Source organism: Kazachstania africana, chromosome 10, assembly GCF_000304475.1.
Source record: "Kazachstania africana CBS 2517 chromosome 10, complete genome".
Taxonomy (NCBI): Eukaryota; Fungi; Ascomycota; class Saccharomycetes; order Saccharomycetales; family Saccharomycetaceae; genus Kazachstania; species Kazachstania africana.
The window spans coordinates 399,050-419,987 of record NC_018949.1 but is presented as its reverse complement, the minus strand read 5'-3'; the positions used below and the strand labels follow the sequence as shown (position 1 = coordinate 419,987).

Genomic DNA, 20,938 nt, shown 5'->3' with positions numbered 1-20,938 from the left:
TCATGGTACTAATGTCACAAAGTAAAAGGTCTTGTCGCATATTTTAATAATCCAAGGACCACTATCCTCAGTACATGGCACTTCCAGTGAATGGCCAGATATGAACAGATTTGACGATAAGAGGCCATTATTTGCTGGAACGTTTTTAAAATCTTTGATTTCCTCTCCAATAAATAAATATAAAAATGATTTGGGCTTTGAATTGGATATTTCATACATTTTACCAAATTTGATTGTTTGTTCATATCCAGTGGTTAAATATCCCAAACTGATTTATAGAAACAACTTAATGGATCTAATTGAGTTCATGAATGTAAACCATGGTCCAAAAAATTGGAAATTATACAACTTTAAAGTTGAAAAGAGCGTTTTAGATTATTCTGACAAAGAGTTTTACTACCTAACATCAAAACATACCAACACGCTTGATCCATTAAATTACCAGACGATGGAAAATGTAGCCTCAACCGTTCACGATTTTTCAGGCAAATTTCCAAAGCGTATTGGATGGCTAGACCATTCATCTCCACCATTTTATCTACTTCAAGAAATCATTGACGATATACACAGATATCTAATGAGAAACGATAAAAATGTGGCAATTTTACATTGTAAAATGGGTAAAGGCAGATGCGGAACCATATCTGTTGCATATATGATGAAATATTCGCACTACTCAGTCGAAGATAGTTGTAGAAATTTTATGAATAGTAGATTTAAACCTGGAGTGAGCAAAGGTGTGACAATTAGGTCGCAATTGCGATACTTGAAATATCACGAGCTGTTCTTATCTCTAGACGCAGCAGCGCAGAAAGAAGTCTTGAGATTCAATAAACATCGATATGAAATTTTGAGTATTCATTTTGTCTCTCCATTCTTTGAGTTACTTCCCAAATCGTATTGTCCCAAGATAAAATTCAAATGTTACAATAAAAATAGAGATGGATTGATTGAAATGCTTAATTTTAATATCAATGATTTACTATCTCGAAATATCAATCATTCTGAAAATGCTATTATCGAATACAATGATGATATTAAATTAGAATTCGGTATACTTTTAATCGATAGTAAAATCACCAAGATTGTTGGAAAAGAAGTTGTATATGCTAAATGCTGGCTGAATTTTTACCTCGAATTTATGCGTTTCATTGAAAAAGAGGACTCTCATTGTGAAGATAAGCGTAACTACCAAATAAATTTATCATGGGATAAATTAGATGGCCCAATGGGTGGTCCATATAAAGGAATAAAGGTATTTGATACAGTTCAAATTGTTGTACGCAAGCTATGAACTTTTATATACTTCTATTATATCGACGTGTACGTATGTATTATTAACCACCTTTTCTACCATCTTCCTCGTTTTTGTCATAAGTATGGTGATGTCTGTTCCAGGTAGCTCCTACAATTTTTTCTACTAAAAAAAGTGAGTCGTCATCTAAATGCTTATTCAATTTCACAATATTTTCAGGTTTGTATGGAGAAATGATTTTTAAGGCATCAAGAACAATAATATTGCCCTCTTCATCCAGTCTTGTGCCAGATATCGTTTTTTTAATTGCAGATAGTATCATCTGACATTCAGGAGATACTTTACTACTATTACTAGCTGTTTTATTTGCGCCATTGAGGCTATCTCTTAACATTGCCTCGATCCTCTCAACGTTAGTGAAAGAAGGTTTAATAAACTGTTTTCTAAACAGATTGAACGAAGGCTTTTCGGTGTTCAAGACAGTCAAATCCTTGATAAAAGAGCACTTAATGATCTTGAAGTCATGTAGATTGGAATGTTGAGTTTTCTTCCTTGATATCGGCGTAGTCTGCAGAGTTATCGTGTTATTAGAAGAGTTAAACGAATATATTTTACCTTCTGTAACTTCGTCTAAAACATTAGTTATCTTCACTCTGAAACCAATTACTTGCTCTAAACTAATGCTCATTCGTATTCTGGCCTCTAATCAGCAATAATCTCACCAAATTCACTGTTCGTAAACACTAATAAAAGGTGTGGCTACTCACAACAGTTCAATCGTCTTATAATATGTTACATCGATCTTTTTTCAAAAGATCGATGTTGTAGTATCTCGGTAGAAAAATCAGCTTTGATCAAATTTCAGAAAACTTAAGGTTGCACACACCTATCTTAAAGGAAGAAATCAGCAACAAGAAGCGGAGGAGGACTGAAATAAAGGTCATCATTAAAGAGGGGACTGAATTTAGCTTATTTAATCTTTTCCGGGGGGATTTTAGCTGTCTCATAAGTGAAGTTACCAAAGTAATATGAATTACAACAATGCAGGTAATCACAGATCGATTTCTATAGAACCAGTAGCTCGATCTGGGTCTCTGGAAAGTCTGGAGACACGTACAAACGGTAAGAAAAGAGTGCCGAAATTCGCTGATGACACCAATGCAGATATATCGAGGCCCGGTCGAAGAGATGCCTACAATGGCGAACAAGATGATGATGATGATGATGATGATGATGAAGAAGCAAAGGAACAGAGACAAGAGCAGACACATCTTTTGCAGGATTTAGACAGTATGTTGAGGAACAAATTGAAAATTGGAGTGAGTAGCCCAGTTCTTGGGCTCAAGGATGAAATATCGAAAAATGATAGATTATCACCTCGTTTTTTAAGTCCCGAGCCAATGAGTTATAACATGAGGGAAAAGGGCATGAACAGCATTGAAAACGAGCTGGGTAGGGGTCCAATTTCTCAGATACCACAATCTCCTGAACACATGGAAGAAGAGGATGCTGATCAACAGGACCTCAGTGGAGATGAAGATGAAGAAGATGAGGAGTTTGCGAATGTGGACGAAATTGACGGTCCAATTTCTATGAACGATATTTCTAAAACTAAGCCATCAAAACCTGTTACGACAAATCATAATAATATCAAAAAAAATGACATAAAAAGACTCTTTCGAGATAGGTCTAATCAAAATCAGAAGGAGCAAGAATCACATCCAGAGGACTACAACATACCTATGGGTGAAGATTTCCAGAAGAAACTTGAAAAACGCCTCGCTGAACTAGATACGGATGCAAGCACTACTTCTACATCAAAATCTCAACTCTCTTGGTCATTGAAATACTTCCGTAACTTACAGGACGAACTACCTGAATGGTTCACTTCATCCGATTATACCTACTTTTCAGAAATTAAAACAGAATTTGAACATATGGGTGGAAATGTGGAAGAGTTTTTGAATAATATGACTTATGCAAAGTTACAAATTGACAATCTAATAAAAAACTTATCCAATGAACAGTCATCAAGCCTTTTATCCTTAGCTTACATCTCGATGGGAACTTTTGCATCTTGCAATAATATGGTTGAACAGTTATCTTACATACGACGTAACAATTTACTCCTTTGCGATAATTTAGATGCAATTATCGAAACTTTTAAAGAACTTGCTATGGCCTGCAAAGATGACGAGACTAACCTGAAAAGAAACACAACTTTATTCTATTATTCAAGTACAATACTTTATTTTGTTACCACTGTTGCAATAGAAAAGAGAGATACCAAAAAAACTGAAGTTGACAAAATTATCGGGGCCTTTGAACGATCTGAAATTTTATCCTTTTTAGTAAAGTACATAGAACAATGGCGTTGGCATAGCAGGCTATCAATGCGAATTAGGAACATGATCTCATTACTGTTTAAGTTACTTCTTCTGCAATTTGGAGATGAAAAGGTTTACAATCGCACAAAAGCTAGCGTATACAGTCATAACAATCTGATTTACTCCAAGGATAGCCGTTTTAATGCAAACCTATCAGTTTCTCCATTACAATATCTAGCATTTAGAGAGGACATCAGGTCAAGGTTTCCAGAATATGAGTTACCAGAACAAGATTTACCCAGGCAAGGTGATAATTCAAACTCATTATCTCAATTTCTTGAGATTCCTAGGTCGAAATCCAAAAGTTCCATGAACCTAACTTTGGCTATCCCGGAGGTACATATTGCGACGCCAGCCCCATCTCCACCACAATCGCCAGATTTAGCCGGTCGTGGCACCTTTGGTGAAAGTTCTTTAAAGGCACGAAAATCTTTCCAAACAAATATGGCATACCCTTATCTTTATCCTTCAGATGATGAAGAAGATGATGATTTGAGTGAAAAGTTTCCATCTACTGACCAAGATAATTTAAAATCTGATGCAAAAAATAAAAATAATGATGTTTTTGTCCCGTATAGTGTTGAAGAAGCCTCTAAGATCTTGGCTGAAAATTTAGAGATTAAATTAAGTACAAAGCAACTTTGGGAGGAACGAGATATATTCATGTTGAAAGAGCGTGGATGGTCTAGGAATGAGGCTAAAACTAAATCTTATTTGTCTATTGAAGATGATAAAGAGGTGGAATATTTGCAAATTATGAAACGAATTGGTTCTTTTTACCAGAATTGCTTACCAAGCCTCAATTCTCTAATCTTCGTTCTTCTTCAAACTATGGAATCAAATTTGAGCAATATCGATTACAAGTTAAACGATGAAGCTCTTAATGAAGATCGAACAGAACTATTAGAGGCATCTATAGAGTCATTAAAACCACAATTGGAAATAATGAGAGCCAAAGAATTGTCACTCAGGGCATCTGCGGGCACATTATATCTACTATTAAAGTGGTTGAAATTGAATCATATATTAAAGTTTGAGCAACTCTCCATTTTAATATACGACTCTCGTTATGTCAACATATGCACATCTCTACTAGCCAAGTACTCAGAAGGGTATGTGGATCGAGTCTTCAATAAGACCATCACGGTAAACCATTCATGTTGGACTGAGTGCGCTAAATTCAATGCCACATACAAAGGATCCATCTCTTCTCCTCCATTAACTTCTAGCAATCACATACTTTCTTCATTTGCATACAGTCTTAAAATTCTCAGGAAGATAACGGGAAATAAGATACACAGATTGAAAACCCTGCCGCTCTCTATCGGATTTCTTTTCAAAAAGTACTATAGGATCTTTAACCTAGATATCTATCATCCTATGTTGAAGATAGTCAAAGAATTGACCCCTTTTAAGAATAAGAAGTGGAAATCGGAACATATGGATTTGATTTCAGGTGTTTATCTTTATGAAAAATTGGAATTGATGGATAATTGGGTTACAGGTAAGGATATACCACGTGAACTGAACGATGCGTGTGGACAAGAGATTGCACTAAGGGCGTTGGTTCAATTCTATAATTTCAATCATTACGAGCTGTCCATGGAAGATCTCGGCTACAGCAAACGCTCAACCTCTGCGTCTGATTTAATCAGAAAAGAAGTAGGGAATGTTGTATATCAATAGACTATATATAGCTCTTCAATAACTAGCGAACCTCAGCATTCTGAACTGAAGTGTCCTGGTAGCTTGCCATTATTAAAGCTTAGTAGTACAAGATCGTGTTTCCGGGTAATGGCGTACATAAGAGATTTTGGCGTTTCCCGAAGAAAGTAAACAAATACATGTATCGATAGATGAAGTTGGCAAATTGAAGGTATCTTCAAGAAAGAGTGTTTCGAAAGAGAAATTCATATTTCATTGCACTCCATACTTCACAGCTGGTAGGGACATAAACTTCTTTTTTTCGGCTATGAGTTTGAAGGATAAGCTGTATTTCATGATGGAATTAGTGGCTCCGCAAAGTATAGCAGATGACCAATTGCGTCTGGTTTCCAATGAGCTCCTTCAAATGTTACAATCTCCAACACGAACTATCGCTCAGTTAGAATCCCTACTATACAAAATAAAAAGACTTATACCTCTAAATCCGCAAAGTGAAAGTTTATGGGACAGATTTGAAGATACAATATTTCGTGCAGCGCAACTACGTGATACAGAGGAAATGGATCGGTATCTTTCGACAGCCTACGTTAAATTGCAAGAACTCTTACAATCCCCAAGGAACTTATATCAAAGACCCAACTCTTACTTTCTAAATAAGGATAATTTAGATTCCTATAATGACTTTAATGTCCCTATTGGAGTACCGAGCATATTTTCAGATTCATTCGAAACTATGGACAGATTATCTGATAGGAGATCCATGGTATCTTCACACTACACAAATCATCGTGGAAACCACATAAATAATAATGGACAACCATTGAGGAATCTGGTAGTTCCTTTCTACAGAAAAATGGTACCTGAGGAAGAAATCTTGAGAAACATCTCATATACACTTTTGGGTATAGAATCTGACATGTTTCCTTTTGAAAATGACTCTATAAAGATACCTTATAACATTCCGAATGCTGATAGTGGAATTTTACATTTGATTTTCGAAGCTGGTCTAATCTATAAGTCATTGAGCCAAGATATTGAAAATTACAGGAAAGATATTGATCAAATATCACCAATGAAAAAAGCTTTGCTCATGGAAGTAGAAAAAAATTTGAATAATTATACTGGATTCATTAATACATTATTTAACTCAGGGAAAGCCACAACATTGAAAGCGTTATATTTAGAGCTGTCTGAATCCATCAATACACTCAGATTATATTATAGAACCCTCAACCAATTTGAAAACATAACAGGTGACAAGTATTTGTCAAACTTCTATTCAAACAAGTCACATGGAGATCCCTCCATAAGAGCTGTCTCTAAAAATCTGTACGAATCTCTTTTGTCATTGTATTTTGAGTATTTGACTAGTTGGTTGCTTTTGGGTAAATTAGAGACAACAACTTTCAATGAATTTTTTATTGAAAAAGTGACAGAGGAAGAAAATTCCACCAACACTTACATTCCATACAAACTTGTTGAAAGTAAAAACTTATCGTTCTTTCCTATTGAAATGACCAGAAAAGTTTACATGATAGGTAAAACATACATCTTTATCACAAAATACTGTAATGAATTACAATGGTCTAATGATTTCACGAAAAGATACAGTTTAAAATACCAAAACTTATCATCACCTGACTTCATCCCAGAATTCTATACCATAATTAGGGAACAATATACCGAAGTCGTCAGGTTTACAAATGAAATCCTTCGAAAGAAATTTTATTTCACAGAAACGATTCACATGCTGAAAAATATTCTTTTAATGGGTAAGAATGATCTTATTGATATGATTATATTGAAAGGAAAAGATATATTAAATGAGCCCTCTTCTGCTTTAACTAGCTACACTTCATCTAGAATTCTACAAGATGCTGTACAACAATCATCATTCAGAAATTGGATAAATCGCTCCGATAATAACTCCTTAATAAACAGACTGGATGCAAGAGTCTTAAATTTAACACATGGATCTTTGGGATGGGATGTTTTCACACTAGAATACATTGTACACGAACCTTTATCTGTGGTGCTGAACGTTAACCGTGACACTGGGAGGAAAGAGTATCTGAGAATATTCAATTTTTTGTGGAAATTTAAAAGAAATGATTTCTTTTACAACAACGAAATGTTAAGGTCAAAAGAACTGATAAGATCCTTTAAAAAGTTTTCTCTACATAGTCCCCTTGCGAGAGATTTGCTTCTTAAGTTATCGAAATTCTCCATATTAAGATCACAATTACAACAATTCAATTATAAGATAGAATCGTATTATCTTCTCTTTATTATAGAAAAAGCCTTTGATGACTTGGATGAAAAACTTAAACTAAGTGAGAAATATAAAGGTAAGGCTTCTATGGAGACTACAAAGACATCTACTGGGTTGGTTGTACTGAAGTACATGCTAAGGCCCAATAAAAACGTCATATCCAATACTTTTAGCAATGATTCTTCAATTACAAGGAAGTACACAAGTTTAGATGAGGAGGAATATCTCAATATCGATCAAATAGAAGAAACGCATAATACTTTTTTGAACAACATATTATCACATAGATTACTCTCATCAGATACTCGTGGTTTCAAGACAGGGCAGTCATATGCCAAAACAGTCCTCATTATTTTGCATGAAATTTCAAACTTTATTCTTTCTTACTCCAACCTTAATAGCATTGCACATTCTATATTATTACAGCTGAATTTACAAAATAATGAGGAGTTAAATGATTTAATCGCCCAATTCAACTCTATCTCAACCGAATTGATCAATTGTCATAAAAACTTTGAGCATTTTGCCTATTATTTCATATATGATTTGAAAAATGATAATGATGAGAGTTTAAATAGATTCGCAAGAATGCTGCGCTAGTTTGCATTTGTAATATTACTCAATACCCACTTCTATATAATTCATAAAAAAGAAAGTTATATTATATTTCATGATATTATCAGCCTCTTTGAAAAAGCTACGTGAATTATGTAATTAAACTAAAAATTGTATATGATTAAAATATGTTAGTGTCTAAGGGAAGAATAAAATAAAAGTTTTAACTATTAAAACCAAAATGCAAATGATGATAAAATAATAAAAACAATGAAAAGCGTAAAGTTGAGACAACAAAATGCGAATTTTAATGTCATCGACATCTTTAGACTTTCATAGGGTAGCATAACCTGGCAAAATATCTTTGAACACCTGCACCCAACAAAAAGTCATATTTCAGTTTCCTTTTCTCTAATAGGTCCCAATCTATTTCTTCGTCTTCTTCAATGGAATCAGAATCATTTCTATCAGACAACCTCTCGAGAGTAGCCTTTTGACGTGCTGATAGTTTCGTATACACAGCACGTTCCCTAAGGGCCATGACTAGTAAAAGGGCACCGAAAAAACAACAACCAGCAAATATTTGTGTGTGTAAATATGGATTGTGTTTGTCATTAGTGGTTAAAGCTTGTGCAATGACTTCACAGACTAATAATAGCGGTGCGCAAAAGTAGTTGACGAAACACCAAGCAGCAAGGAAATCATCCTGTGGAACCAAATCTGCGGTTAAAACGGTACTCATAACGTTAGCAACACCAACACATACACCGACTAGGATGGAGAAGAAAATCAATTGGACGTAGGTAGATGCTGGAATCCAAAATGCAAACATATAAATGGTTAGAAGACAGGTGAGAACAATTGTAACGTTTGTTCTTCCTAACCTGTCACCTGACAGACCCATAATTGGTCTACCCAGAGCTTGAGAACCATTCAAAATGGCTGTCAAAGAAGTAGCTTGATGAGCAGATAATCCACGAGCTCTGGCATATGATGACAAAGTAAAAATCATTAAATTATATGCAAACAGAGCTAGAGCGAACCATAATGCGATGAGTATAACCATAGGCTGTTTCATGACTCTCCACTGGAAAAGATATTTGAATTCATCAATCATGGCAGTTTTAGAAAGGCCTACAGGTTTCACTGGTTTACGTTGTCTAATCAAAATTGTTGCGATAATTGCACATGTAGTAGTACAAATAGCTAACATACGGAAACACCAGTCTGTGTTACCATATTGTTGAATCAGTTTGTTTGAAGATAATGCATATGTGACACCACCAGCGCCTGTACCAAACAAAGAAATACCAGTTGCTAGAGCTCTTTTTTTCAAAAACCAACCAGGTAAAACTGTAGTTGCAGGGGTAAATAAGAATGCAATGGAAGCTCCTACCAATAGACCTTGACAGCAATATAGTTGCCATAGTTTATTATTGAAAGATGCCAAGAGGAAACCAGCTAATAGGAAGATCGTACCTACTCCCATAACTGGCTTCATTCCGAAAATTCTTACGAAGTACATTGCTATTGGGGCCAAACCTTGGCCTAAAGCTGCAGTTAAACCCGCAATTAAAGCATAATCATACTTACTTGCTCCAGGATAAGTGTCTGAAGAAAGATAGTGAGATAAGAAGATACCGAAGGCTGAATTACAACCCCAGGTATTGAACATGACGAGCCATACCGAGAATACGACGACCCACGCATAGCCTTTGTCAGGGGGCAATTCTACTTTACCTGTTGAAATATTAGTGTAGACTTTCTTAATAGTTTCACCTAACTGAGACAAGTCATTAGAAGTCTTTTCTAAATCCGAGTCTGTTTGTGGTTCTTCTTTAGTAGAAGGAAATTCACTAGAAGGCTCATTTGAATCGAGCGCTTCGTTTTGTAGTTCTCTTTCATTCTCGCGTAATCTAATGGCATCACCTACATCAAATCTAGATACTAATATATCTTCTAAATTTTCGTATTTATCATCAGTCTGTTGATTGTCATCCCTAACAGCTTCCTTCAATTCGTTAAACCTTTTAGAAATTGTCTTTGCTAGGGATGGTGCTTTTGACTGTAGTGAACCGGTTGAACCGGTTGAATTGGGTGTTATTGGTCTGATATTATCCATAGACCTTGCTGGCTGGAATTGATGTGATTCAAGCGAATCTACTTCATCGGATATGGATGTAACTGAAGAGTGTATACTCGACCTTGACGACATAGTCACTTGCGATATTGTTTACAAGATGAAGCTCAATTCAATGACTGACTACTCGTTATATATATATATTCATATATATATATATCCATGTGATCTCACAAGATTCCTGCAGGCAACTGCGCTATTTTGCCTGCTTTACGGTAATACACGGCAGTTCTCGGGAAGGTGAGAAATGCTTCTTTTTTAAGACGAAAAAAGAAATGTTCGAGCAAAAACAAAAGAAAAAAAGCAATTGAAAAAAAAACAATAGAGGTCTTGGCATTACCCGGAAGAGTAGGTTATGCTGACTTCCAAATGCCATAACCAAATTTCGAGTTAAATGGTGGGCCGGTATTCACGAAGCAAAGGTATATGTGCTGGTATTGATGTAATGCGCTCACTAGCCACAACGACGACCCCGACCGCAGAGAATGATGTGCGATAAAATGGCTCACTCTATTAGGTCAATACTACTTCCGACGGTAACGTAGTACATCGCTGAAGTCTGAAGTCGTTTATTGAACCTGTAAAACGAATAATTCTGCTTGCATCACTAATTGTCACTAATTAGGGATGCCACAGGCACTATTCAGTCGAGCTTCTTTAAAATTGAACTCGTACCGGATCTCTGCGGGATTTTCTTGGGAAACTCTAGTCTTGGCAGAATTATGGTTTACCTTTTCGCCCGCGCCGCTTTCAGGGAAAATTACCACTTGGCGATGGGACCTCGGAGTGTGGCAATGTAACATGTAGGAGATTTCCTAAAATTGACAACTGAAATGCCACACATCTTTCAATCCGTTATTATACTGGACACAAACTACAGTAAAAAACCTCAGGTATTATCGATACATATACAAATTCTTTTTAAAGATAGTTATCAATATATAGTGGCGAAGATACGTAACTAAACTTTAATGGGATAGGCCATCCTTGCAAAATACTTCTTTTTTCCTGTGCCTAAGATGTAGTCATATTTGACTTTCCTCTCTTTCAAAACATCTAGGTCAGTATCATCATCATCAGCATCATCATCATCAATATTTTCTTTGTTATCTTCTTCAAAATCTCTCAAATGTTTATCATTCTCGATCTGTCTTGCCGCAAGTTTCTTTCGGACAGCCCTTTCCCTTAGCACCATAATTAGAAGCAATGCCGAGAAGAAACAGCATCCTGTAAATATTTGTGCATGTAAGTAAGGATTATTCTTCAATTTTGCATCTGTTAACGCTTGAGCAATCAATTCAGCCACCAATAAGAAGGGCCCACCGAAGAAATTAACAAATGACCAGGATCCCAAGAAATCTTCAGGCTCAACCATGTCTGCAATTAGTGCTGTATTCATCACATTGGCAACACCAATACAGAGACCAACTAATATATTGAAAAAAATCAACTGGACGTACGTATGAGCTGGAATCCAGAATGCAAACATATATATCGTCAAAACACATGTCAATGTAATCGTGATATTTGCTCTTCCGTACCTGTCCCCCATTAGACCCATCAGTGGTCTACCTATCGATTGAGCACCATTTAAAATTGCCGTCAATGAAGAACCCTGATGTGCTGTCATGCCCCTGGATTCTGCATATGCGGCCATAGTAAAAACCATAATATTGTATCCTAAGATGGCTAACATAAACCATGTAGCAATTAGTAACACTGTTGCGGAGGTCATGATCTTCCATGAAAACAAGATACTGAATTCACGCTTGACTGCTTTCATGGATCTGATTCCCGTAGGTTTCACAGGTTTCGGGTGCTTCACTAGAGCTATGGAAATCCAAAGACATACCGTTGTTACAATTGCTAGCATTCTATAGCACCTTCTGGCATTACCGTCATCTTGAATCATCTTATTAGAGGCTAAACCAAACACGACACCACCAGCACCAGTTCCAAAGAAAGAAATACCCAGAGCTACAGCACGTTTCTTTAGAAACCAACCAGCAAGTAGAGTATTTCCTGGAGCAAAATTTAACGCAATTGAAAGGCCCACAAGAAAACCTTGAGTGACATAAAGTTGCCATAATTTAGTGGTAAAAGAAGCCAAGATATTAGCCGCTAGATAAAGTATGGATCCAATAAACATTACTTGCTTCATACCGAATATTCTCGATAGAAGCACTGCAATTGGAGAAAACCCTTGACCTATTCCCACGGTCAACCCTGCAATTAACGCATAATCATACTTAGTAGCGCCAGGGTAAGAGTCGGTACTTAAGAAATGAGCCAGGAACACCCCGAAAGCTGAATTACATCCCCATGTATTGAACATCATTAACCATGTCGCAAATACAATGACCCAGGCATAACCCTTATCGGGAGGTAATTCGACTTGACCTGTAGACTTATTTGTAAAGACTTTTGTTATGGTTTCACCAATTTCCTTGTCATCGTGAGTGGACAGATTTTCTAAATCAGACTCACTTTGCCCTTCTTCTTTGGTATGTCGCAGTTGTCTCGCATCTCCAACGGCAATTTCGCTAGTTCCTTGTTCTTCATTAGAATGTAGTCTAAGCGCATCACCTACATCAAATCTATATCGTAATACATCTTCTACATTTTGTGAATTTGATATATCCTGTTTGTTATCGTCCTGTAATGCGTGCCTGAGCTGACTCGCAGTTTTTGTAATCGTTCTGGCCAAAGATGATGTTTTTGAAACCATCGAATGGTTAGTCCTTATTCTTGTAACGTGACTATTATCATTATTAATCACTATGAGTGTGTCATCATTATGATTATTTTCAGAGACCACTGAATCGATGTCCTCCGTGTAAATACTCCTGGTGCCTGAAGATGAACTAGAATTGCTAGTAATAGATGACACTGTAGAAACCATTACGTTCCTATATATGCCCGCAAATTAAATATATCAGTATATGAAGAGAAAAATACTGTTACAGCATCGATCTCCTTCACCAGCTTCCAGTAACTTTATAATAATTGGAGCATCTTGCCCTGGTTACAGAAATCACCAAATTTTTTTAACCGGGAACCCTGCTTAGTCACATTTAATTACTCAAAACGAAGATGAGCCCTGTGGCTGATGACAAGATGAACAGAAGTGCAATTGGCGGCGTCCGGCGGCCAATTGCAATGGGAGTGTGGAGATCTGTTTTGGCCTTCGAGTCCGGCCAGTGTTCCGTCCAGAGGATTGCTCGACCATCTGTACCTCGAGCAAAGAAAATATCATCAAGTGTTCCTTAATAGTACTATGCTTTGTTCTATGTGGAATATAGTTCCAGTTTCTAATTGGGACACTGGATTGCCTTTCAAACTGGTTTTACTGAATCTTGTGTAGCTCTCGTTACTAACGGCAGAGCATTTCTTGGAGCGACGGAATAAGTTCCATACATTCTGCTATTCTAGCTGGGAGAAATTCTTAGTGTTGCAGATATAATGAAGAACATAGGGAACAATTCGTATTGGAGACAATTTTACGTATTGGAGAAGAAGCTTGAGTTGCACACTGACTTTTTCTGTCTGTGTCATAAGATGAGGCTCCCATACAAATGTTTCCTTGGCACTTTTCACAATGCAGAACGATTAATATGAGACCATATCCCGTGGTGTTCCACCAAGAAAGGCATACGAATGTGCTCCTATTATGGATCTCTTCTGGTTGTGCTGTTCTCTTCCTGTTGTAATGCCACACTCTCTCGTCTGTCAATGCCACAGACTCCTTCGACAAAAGCCACAAAAACCGGGTGATACCGTGCGAATAAAAATTTCAATTTTTGAAGCTCATCGCAAATTTTCTGACTATATGTTAGGCATATTAGTACTAGATCTGGCACATATTAAACCTGACAACCGTCTGCAATATATCGTTGTTTGAAATGTCTGAGGATCTATTTAGTCAAGCATTACAGAATAAAAATGAGGTTTTAAATTTGGAGCTTCCGAAGGATGATATTGACGTTGATGAGATTAGTGATAGTGATAGCGAATCTGGAAAGGTCATCGCAGATTCCAAACAAGTTTTATCCGAAGACAGCGAGGAGAGGGTCGATTCCTCAAGTGGGACCGATGAGAGCAGTGATGATTCTAGCGAAGAACAGTCGAGTAGTGACGACGACTCTGAAGTAGAGGGTGACCAGGAAGTTGAGGGCGATGAAGAAGAGGAAGAAGAAGAAGAAGAAGAGGCTGGCGCATCTGGTCCTATCAGGTCCAAGCACGAATTGACTGAAGAGCCCCTTATTGAGATACCTGATGATTATAAAGTGGATCCTAACACTAATATTTCAGAAGCCGGTTCCATTCAGTCACTCTTTGAGAATAATGTCATTATCCATTCCAATATGTCTGGTGAAAGGAGGGTCTTAAAGGAAGGATCAATATTCTGTTTGGAAGATCGTAACGTTATAGGAACTTTAAGCGAAGTATTTGGTCCATTACAAAATCCATTCTATCGTGTCAGTTTCAAATCTTCAAGAACTGACATTAAAAAGCTGGTCGAAGAAAATACCGGCAAAAAGGTATATATTGTTGTAGCTGACGCTACATGGGTGGACACTTTTGAATTAAAACGTTTCAAAGGTACAGATGCTTCTAATAATTTTGATGAGGAACTACCTGAAGAAGAACAAGAGTTCTCTGATGATGAACAGGAGGCTTTATTTAAAAAGAAGAAAAAGGCTGATAAGAAAAGAAAAAAAAATACTGGTTCCAGCAGTAAGAATGTTGAATCGCAGGCTAAGAAACCTAAAGCTTCATGGAATAACAGTTCTAACCTCCCTCAAATAAAACCTCCGATGGGCATGGTGTCCCATGGTTATAAGTCACGTAATAATCGTGAATCAAATCAAACGCATCGTAACCAAATTCCAAATAGACAACAAGAAACTTACCAACACTCGTCCAATAATCATCCAGCATTGCAACAGCCAGCATATAATGCATACCAGCAACAATCCATGCCAATGCCGCCATTTCAACAACCACTGCATCAATTCAATAATCCATATGGCCAACAACCAATGCCTATGGCAAACCAGTTCATTCCTCCACAACCTCAATATCCATACCAACAACACTTTCCAAATCAACCTCCTCACATGGGTCAATCGCTACCTCCCCACGGTCAGTACAACGGACTGCAACCACCACTACCTCAACCGCAGCAGCAACAACAAAACTTGCAGCAAGTATACCAACTACATCAACTGTTAATGCAACAGCAACAGCAGCAGTCACAACAGCACAACCATCCCACCGGGAGCCAACCTCCCCACAATGACGCTCCCCCATATTAAACCAGCTTCTAAATATGCATGTATATATCTTCGATGAACATTCCAATCATTAATCTACAAGTTTATCTCATATATGAAGCTCATCTCAGTTCTTATATAATGGAATCGTTAATAACGAGGTTCTGAAAATTTTTTGAATATCAAAAGTTTCCGATGAGCTTTTTAGATTGAAAAGTCCATCATTATATTTACGTAGTTTCGAATGCTTCGATAGAAATCCAAACTGACTCTTTGGTCATAATGACAGTCGATAAGAAGAAGCGTAGTAGCGTGGATGAAAGAGGATATGACACCATCAAAAAGCAAAGACAAGTGAGTGATGTCTTAGAAGACGAAATGAGTTATTCCGACGATGAAAATCACATTCAAATAGATACCGTTGGTACTATACAAGATTCTGAGAACTATTTGAAATGGCAAGATACTATTTCTTCAGTGGTAAAGTCGGTTGTGTCTATTCATTTTGCTCAGGTAACTCCCTTTGATTGTGAACCTGCATTAGTTTCAGAAGCTACAGGATTCGTGGTGGACTCTGAACTTGGTATTATATTGACTAACAGACACGTTGTTGGACCAGGTCCTTTTGTAGGGTACGTGGTCTTTGATAATCACGAAGAATGTGACGTTATTCCAATATATAGAGATCCAGTACATGATTTTGGCTTCTTAAAATTTGACCCAAAAAAGATAAGATATGCGAAGATTCAAGCTTTAGAATTGAAACCATCTTTGGCTAAAATTGGTTCTGAGATTAGAGTGGTAGGTAATGATGCCGGTGAGAAATTAAGTATCCTTTCTGGATTTATCAGTAGATTAGACAGGAATGCTCCGGATTATGGTGAGTTGACATATAATGATTTCAACACCTCATATATTCAGGCTGCCGCATCGGCATCTGGTGGTTCAAGTGGGTCTCCTGTTGTGAATATTGACGGTTACGTAGTTGCTTTACAAGCTGGTGGTTCTACCGAAGCTTCTACTGACTTCTTCTTACCTCTAAATAGAGTACTAAGGGCACTACAATGCGTGCAGGCGGATAAACCTATTACTAGAGGTACAATCCAAGTACAGTGGCTCCTAAAGCCGTATGACGAATGTAGAAGACTAGGTTTAACTTCCGATAGAGAAGCCCTTGCGCGCAAGCTCTTCCCAGAAAATATTGGTTTACTTGTAGCAGAAACTATTCTAAGGGAAGGACCTGGGGATCAACTAATTAAAGAAGGTGATACTCTGATATCTATCAATGGTGAAAATATTTCTTCATTTGTTCAAGTTGATGATATTTTTGATAATAGCGTGGGAAAAGAGGTTAATATATTAATTCAGCGTGGTGGTGTTGATCATACAATTAAGTGTAACGTTGGCGATCTTCATGCAATTACCCCAAGTCGTTTCGTAGAAGTTTGTGGTGCTACTTTTAATGAATTATCCTATCAAATGGCTAGATGTTATGCGTTACCAGTGAAGGGTGTATTTGTCAGTAGTGCGTCCGGTTCCTTTAATTTCGATAATAAGGAGAAAGTTGGTTGGATCATTGATACCATAGATAATAAGGAAACACCAGATTTAAATACATTCATAGAAATCATGAAGACAATTCCTGATCGTAAGAGAGTCACTGTACGTTACCATCACCTCACGGATCAACATTCTCCAAATGTCACTTCTATTTATATTGATCGTCACTGGTGTAACGAATTTAGAATTTATGAAAGAAATGACGTTACAGGTATCTGGGATTACAAGAATGTTGCTGAACCTCTCTCTCCTGAATCTTTACTGTCTCACAGTGCCAAATTTATAGATATCCCAACGAGCAATGCCAATATAGCTAACCTGTCCCATTCTCTTTGTATGGTAAGTTCAATCGCTACTGTTCCATTAGATTCTCTTCCAGCCGAGTCTTTTAAGGCTTCTGGTTTGATTATTGATGCGGACAACGGTTATGTTATAGTATCCAGAAGAGTTGTGCCACATGATTGTTTGGATTGTTTTGTCACTATCGCAGACTCTGTCGTTCTTCCAGCTACTGTTGAATTTTTACATCCAACTCAAAACTATGTGATTGTCAAATATGATCCATCTTTGGTGAAGGCTGATACAATTTCTGCAAAACTATCTGACAAGAGAATGAAAAGAGGTGATAAAGCTCAATTTGTTGGTTTCACCCATAATAATAGATTGGTGACTTCTGAAACTGTCGTCACCGATATTTCTTCTGTCAGTATTCCTAGTAACATAATCCCAAGATACAGAGCCACCAATTTAGAAGCTATTTCAATAGACTCCAATGTCAGTACCAAGTGTAATTCTGGTATTTTAACTGATGAAGATGGCACTGTGAGGGCTTTATGGTTAGCATTTCTTGGCGAAAGACAAGAAAGTAAGGAAAAGATTTATTTAATGGGTTTGGACATTACAGACTGCAGAGCAACTATTGATATTCTTAAACGAGGCGGTAAGCCCGTTGTCAATATTGTTGATGCTGGCTTCGGCTCTATTTCTGTTTTAAATGCTAGAATCAGGGGTGTTCCTGAAGAATGGATTGAACGTATGGAAAAAGCATCCCAAAACAGACTGCAATTCATGTCAGTTACCAGAGTCTCATACACGACTGAAACTGTGAGGTTACAAACTGGTGATGTGATTTTATCTGTTAATGATAAATTAGTTACAGAAATGGGCCAATTAAGTGGTGTCATAACGTCTTTAGAAGATATGAAGGAATCCCCAGTGCTACGATTCAAAGTGGTACGTGACGGGAAAATACTTGACTTGGACGTGAAAACAATTGTGGTGAAAGAAACGGGTAGAATTGTTATATTTGCAGGATGTATATTACAAGAAGCTCATCATGCTGTGCGCCAGGCAATGATTGATGTTCCTAAGGGTGTTTACTGTACTTTCAGAGGTGAATCATCACCTGCTGTCCAGTACGGTATTTCCACTACGAATTTCATTACACATGTCAATGAAGTAGAAACTCCCGATTTAGAGTCATTTTTAACTGCTGTGAAACAAATTCCAAATAACAGCTATTGTAAGATGAGACTGATGACATTTGATAATGTCCCATTTGCTATTTCTCTAAAGACAAATTATCACTACTTCCCAACCGCTGAACTGGCCAAGAATCAGATGACTAACGCATGGATCGAATTGGAACATAACAAGACGGAGGAAAAGGTTACTAAATGAAAGAAAACAACAACAACGAGAAATGAATAATTCGCTTTTGTAAAATAATTTTATATAAATTAATAGACGTTTTTATCTTCGGAGCCCAGCTCTTTTACGCTACTGTTTTTGACATATTGGAATATTTACATGGTGGCAGAAGTAGAACCATCAGCCAAAGGGGAGTAAGCGTTTCAAACGTTTGGCCTGAGAAGGAGTTGCGGTTTTCCTACCGGTCAAACACTTCAAAGAACGTCGGGACCACCCGCCATTCCCATGATTCCTTCCAGCAATGCCTCTTTTGAACCCATTAGCTGTCTTCCGCCATCTTTTAGCCGTACCTTTATGAGTTTTCATCAGATTTCTAGCTATGATAAGGGTCGGAGATTCTCTTCTAACAACAGACGACCCCATGGTGAAAAGTGCGCTGAAAAATGGCTTAAACAACATGCCTACCCTTCTGGATCCAGAACGCAGCTTGTATGACCGATACTCTTAATTCTCCCGAAGCACCGTGAAGTCACTATTAGAGCTCCTTTTCATAATTAATAAGCTTAAAAGTCTTGTTTGCTTGATATCAGAAAAAAAATGAAAAAAAAAAAATTGAATATAAAATATCGAAGCTCATCGCAAGTCTAAACTCGATATATTACAGGACTAGGTTTTACTATAAGGAAGTAACTTGAGAAAGAATGGATGCTACAGTATTTTGTAAGCGTTGTAAAGATAAAAACGCTACGGTACAATCCCGTAAAGAACCATTCTGTAATGACTGTTTTGTTAAGTTCGTCAGTTTGAAACAAAGAAAACGTATGATGGGCGATGAGTACTACCGTGATTGTTTCAAAGTCATCTATGATAAAGACGCTCCTAATGGTGGTGTATCAGAGGTTGCGTTGCCTTTTGATTTCGGAACTTCCTGCATTGCCGCATTGGATGTGCTTACTCTGGTCTTAAAAGATCAGATTTCACAACATCGTGGTAAAACTGGGTTCAAAGTACATGTTATTACTGTCTACATGGATGACGAACAACGTAAAACCTATACTGACAAGTGGAACGAGCTATGTGCCTTTGATAGGTTTGATGCTGAATTAATGAAACATTTTACCTTCCATCTGTTGGACATAAATGCGTTTTTGAATACTTCTGAATTACAGCAAATAGTCTTAGACCACGTTGATTACACTGCCAAAGGTATTCAGTACAATATAACCGAGGCGGAGAATGTCAAGAGTCTTTTAAGTTCTTGTCCAAATAGAAGTACAAAGGAAGATCTCATAAAGATGATAATAAAGCATGTTGTCAAGAAATTTACTTATCAACATCCAGATACCAAAGTTATTTTATGGGGTCATTCCATGACTAAACTGGCTGATGAAATTATTGGATTAGTAATCAAGGGAAGAGGTTCTCAAGTGGCTAGAGCACTAGACGCTGAGTCTTTTGATGAAGATTATGCTGACAATTTCAAAAACTTATATGCTTTGAAAGACATATTTCTTTCCGAAACAGATGCATACTGTATCATTACAGGTTTAGAGAGCTTCACAGTCAATTATAAAGCAAAAGATACTCTTCTCTTAGCCAAGTCAGAGAAATTTGATGATTCAAAATCTGTAATGAAGCTTCCGAAAAATATGACTATCGATGAATTGGTAAGAAAATATTTCACTGATATCGAAATGGAGTACTCTAATATAATTGCTACCGTGCTAAGAACCGGTGATAAATTGAAAGCACCAGAAATTAGAGAAGATTGCAAGAAGTGTTCCATTTGTAATAGCATCATATATATTGAACCATCTCAATGGTTAAGTGATATCGCTGTTTTGAAGGGACATCCTGTAGAAACTGAAGAAGAACAACTTGCTTACAACGAATGGAAAAATTCTAAAGTTGGTATTGAAATGAATGAATATTTTGAGTTAAAGGACCTTGCTTGGGAAAATGGATCAAATTCATCATTATGTTATGGTTGTATAATAAATTTGAATAGTATCAAAAAGAAAAACCTTGTGTGGTTAAAACATGGCAAGAAAGAATTAAATGAGGTTTTAAATGAATATCAATTGAATAGTGACTCAGATGACTGATTTTATCACCAGCCTTTTCCGTGTATCATAGATAGTTTAAATAAATCTATATTCATTTATATGGAAATCCCTC

General features: G+C 37.0%; 10 protein-coding genes across 10 annotated transcripts; 6 read left to right on the top strand and 4 right to left on the bottom strand.

Moving 5' to 3' along the window:
* Positions 1 to 100: 100 nt before the first annotated feature.
* Positions 101 to 1,294, top strand: TEP1 (putative phosphatidylinositol-3,4,5-trisphosphate 3-phosphatase; the record flags this gene model as incomplete). Its single annotated transcript, XM_003959367.1, has 1 exon — positions 101 to 1,294. One exon carries the CDS (start codon positions 101 to 103, stop codon positions 1,292 to 1,294), a length of 1,194 nt encoding a protein of 397 aa, XP_003959416.1.
* A 43-nt stretch (positions 1,295 to 1,337) lies between these two features.
* On the bottom strand, positions 1,338 to 1,943 carry LSM12 (Lsm12p; the record flags this gene model as incomplete). The annotated part of the gene is made up of 1 exon (XM_003959366.1): positions 1,338 to 1,943. One exon carries the CDS (start codon positions 1,941 to 1,943, stop codon positions 1,338 to 1,340), a length of 606 nt encoding a protein of 201 aa, XP_003959415.1.
* Positions 1,944 to 2,283: 340 nt separating this feature from the next.
* Positions 2,284 to 5,328, top strand: FAR11 (Far11p; the record flags this gene model as incomplete). Its single annotated transcript, XM_003959365.1, has 1 exon — positions 2,284 to 5,328. The coding sequence occupies one exon, from the start codon at positions 2,284 to 2,286 to the stop codon at positions 5,326 to 5,328; it is 3,045 nt and encodes a 1,014-aa protein (XP_003959414.1).
* Positions 5,329 to 5,614: 286 nt separating this feature from the next.
* On the top strand, positions 5,615 to 8,179 carry SPC98 (Spc98p; the record flags this gene model as incomplete). Its single annotated transcript, XM_003959364.1, has 1 exon — positions 5,615 to 8,179. One exon carries the CDS (start codon positions 5,615 to 5,617, stop codon positions 8,177 to 8,179), a length of 2,565 nt encoding a protein of 854 aa, XP_003959413.1.
* A 280-nt stretch (positions 8,180 to 8,459) lies between these two features.
* KAFR0J02130 (MCT family MFS transporter) lies at positions 8,460 to 10,349 on the bottom strand (the record flags this gene model as incomplete). Its single annotated transcript, XM_003959363.1, has 1 exon — positions 8,460 to 10,349. One exon carries the CDS (start codon positions 10,347 to 10,349, stop codon positions 8,460 to 8,462), a length of 1,890 nt encoding a protein of 629 aa, XP_003959412.1.
* Positions 10,350 to 11,235: 886 nt separating this feature from the next.
* KAFR0J02120 (uncharacterized protein) lies at positions 11,236 to 13,176 on the bottom strand (the record flags this gene model as incomplete). Its single annotated transcript, XM_003959362.1, has 1 exon — positions 11,236 to 13,176. The coding sequence occupies one exon, from the start codon at positions 13,174 to 13,176 to the stop codon at positions 11,236 to 11,238; it is 1,941 nt and encodes a 646-aa protein (XP_003959411.1).
* A 1,000-nt stretch (positions 13,177 to 14,176) lies between these two features.
* Positions 14,177 to 15,592, top strand: NAF1 (RNA-binding snoRNP assembly protein; the record flags this gene model as incomplete). The annotated part of the gene is made up of 1 exon (XM_003959361.1): positions 14,177 to 15,592. The coding sequence occupies one exon, from the start codon at positions 14,177 to 14,179 to the stop codon at positions 15,590 to 15,592; it is 1,416 nt and encodes a 471-aa protein (XP_003959410.1).
* A 240-nt stretch (positions 15,593 to 15,832) lies between these two features.
* NMA111 (Nma111p) lies at positions 15,833 to 18,790 on the top strand (the record flags this gene model as incomplete). The annotated part of the gene is made up of 1 exon (XM_003959360.1): positions 15,833 to 18,790. The coding sequence occupies one exon, from the start codon at positions 15,833 to 15,835 to the stop codon at positions 18,788 to 18,790; it is 2,958 nt and encodes a 985-aa protein (XP_003959409.1).
* Positions 18,791 to 18,940: 150 nt separating this feature from the next.
* On the bottom strand, positions 18,941 to 19,219 carry MRP35 (mitochondrial 54S ribosomal protein bL35m; the record flags this gene model as incomplete). Its single annotated transcript, XM_003959359.1, has 1 exon — positions 18,941 to 19,219. One exon carries the CDS (start codon positions 19,217 to 19,219, stop codon positions 18,941 to 18,943), a length of 279 nt encoding a protein of 92 aa, XP_003959408.1.
* Positions 19,220 to 19,461: 242 nt separating this feature from the next.
* On the top strand, positions 19,462 to 20,865 carry NCS2 (Ncs2p; the record flags this gene model as incomplete). The annotated part of the gene is made up of 1 exon (XM_003959358.1): positions 19,462 to 20,865. One exon carries the CDS (start codon positions 19,462 to 19,464, stop codon positions 20,863 to 20,865), a length of 1,404 nt encoding a protein of 467 aa, XP_003959407.1.
* Between the last annotated feature and the right edge of the window lie 73 nt (positions 20,866 to 20,938).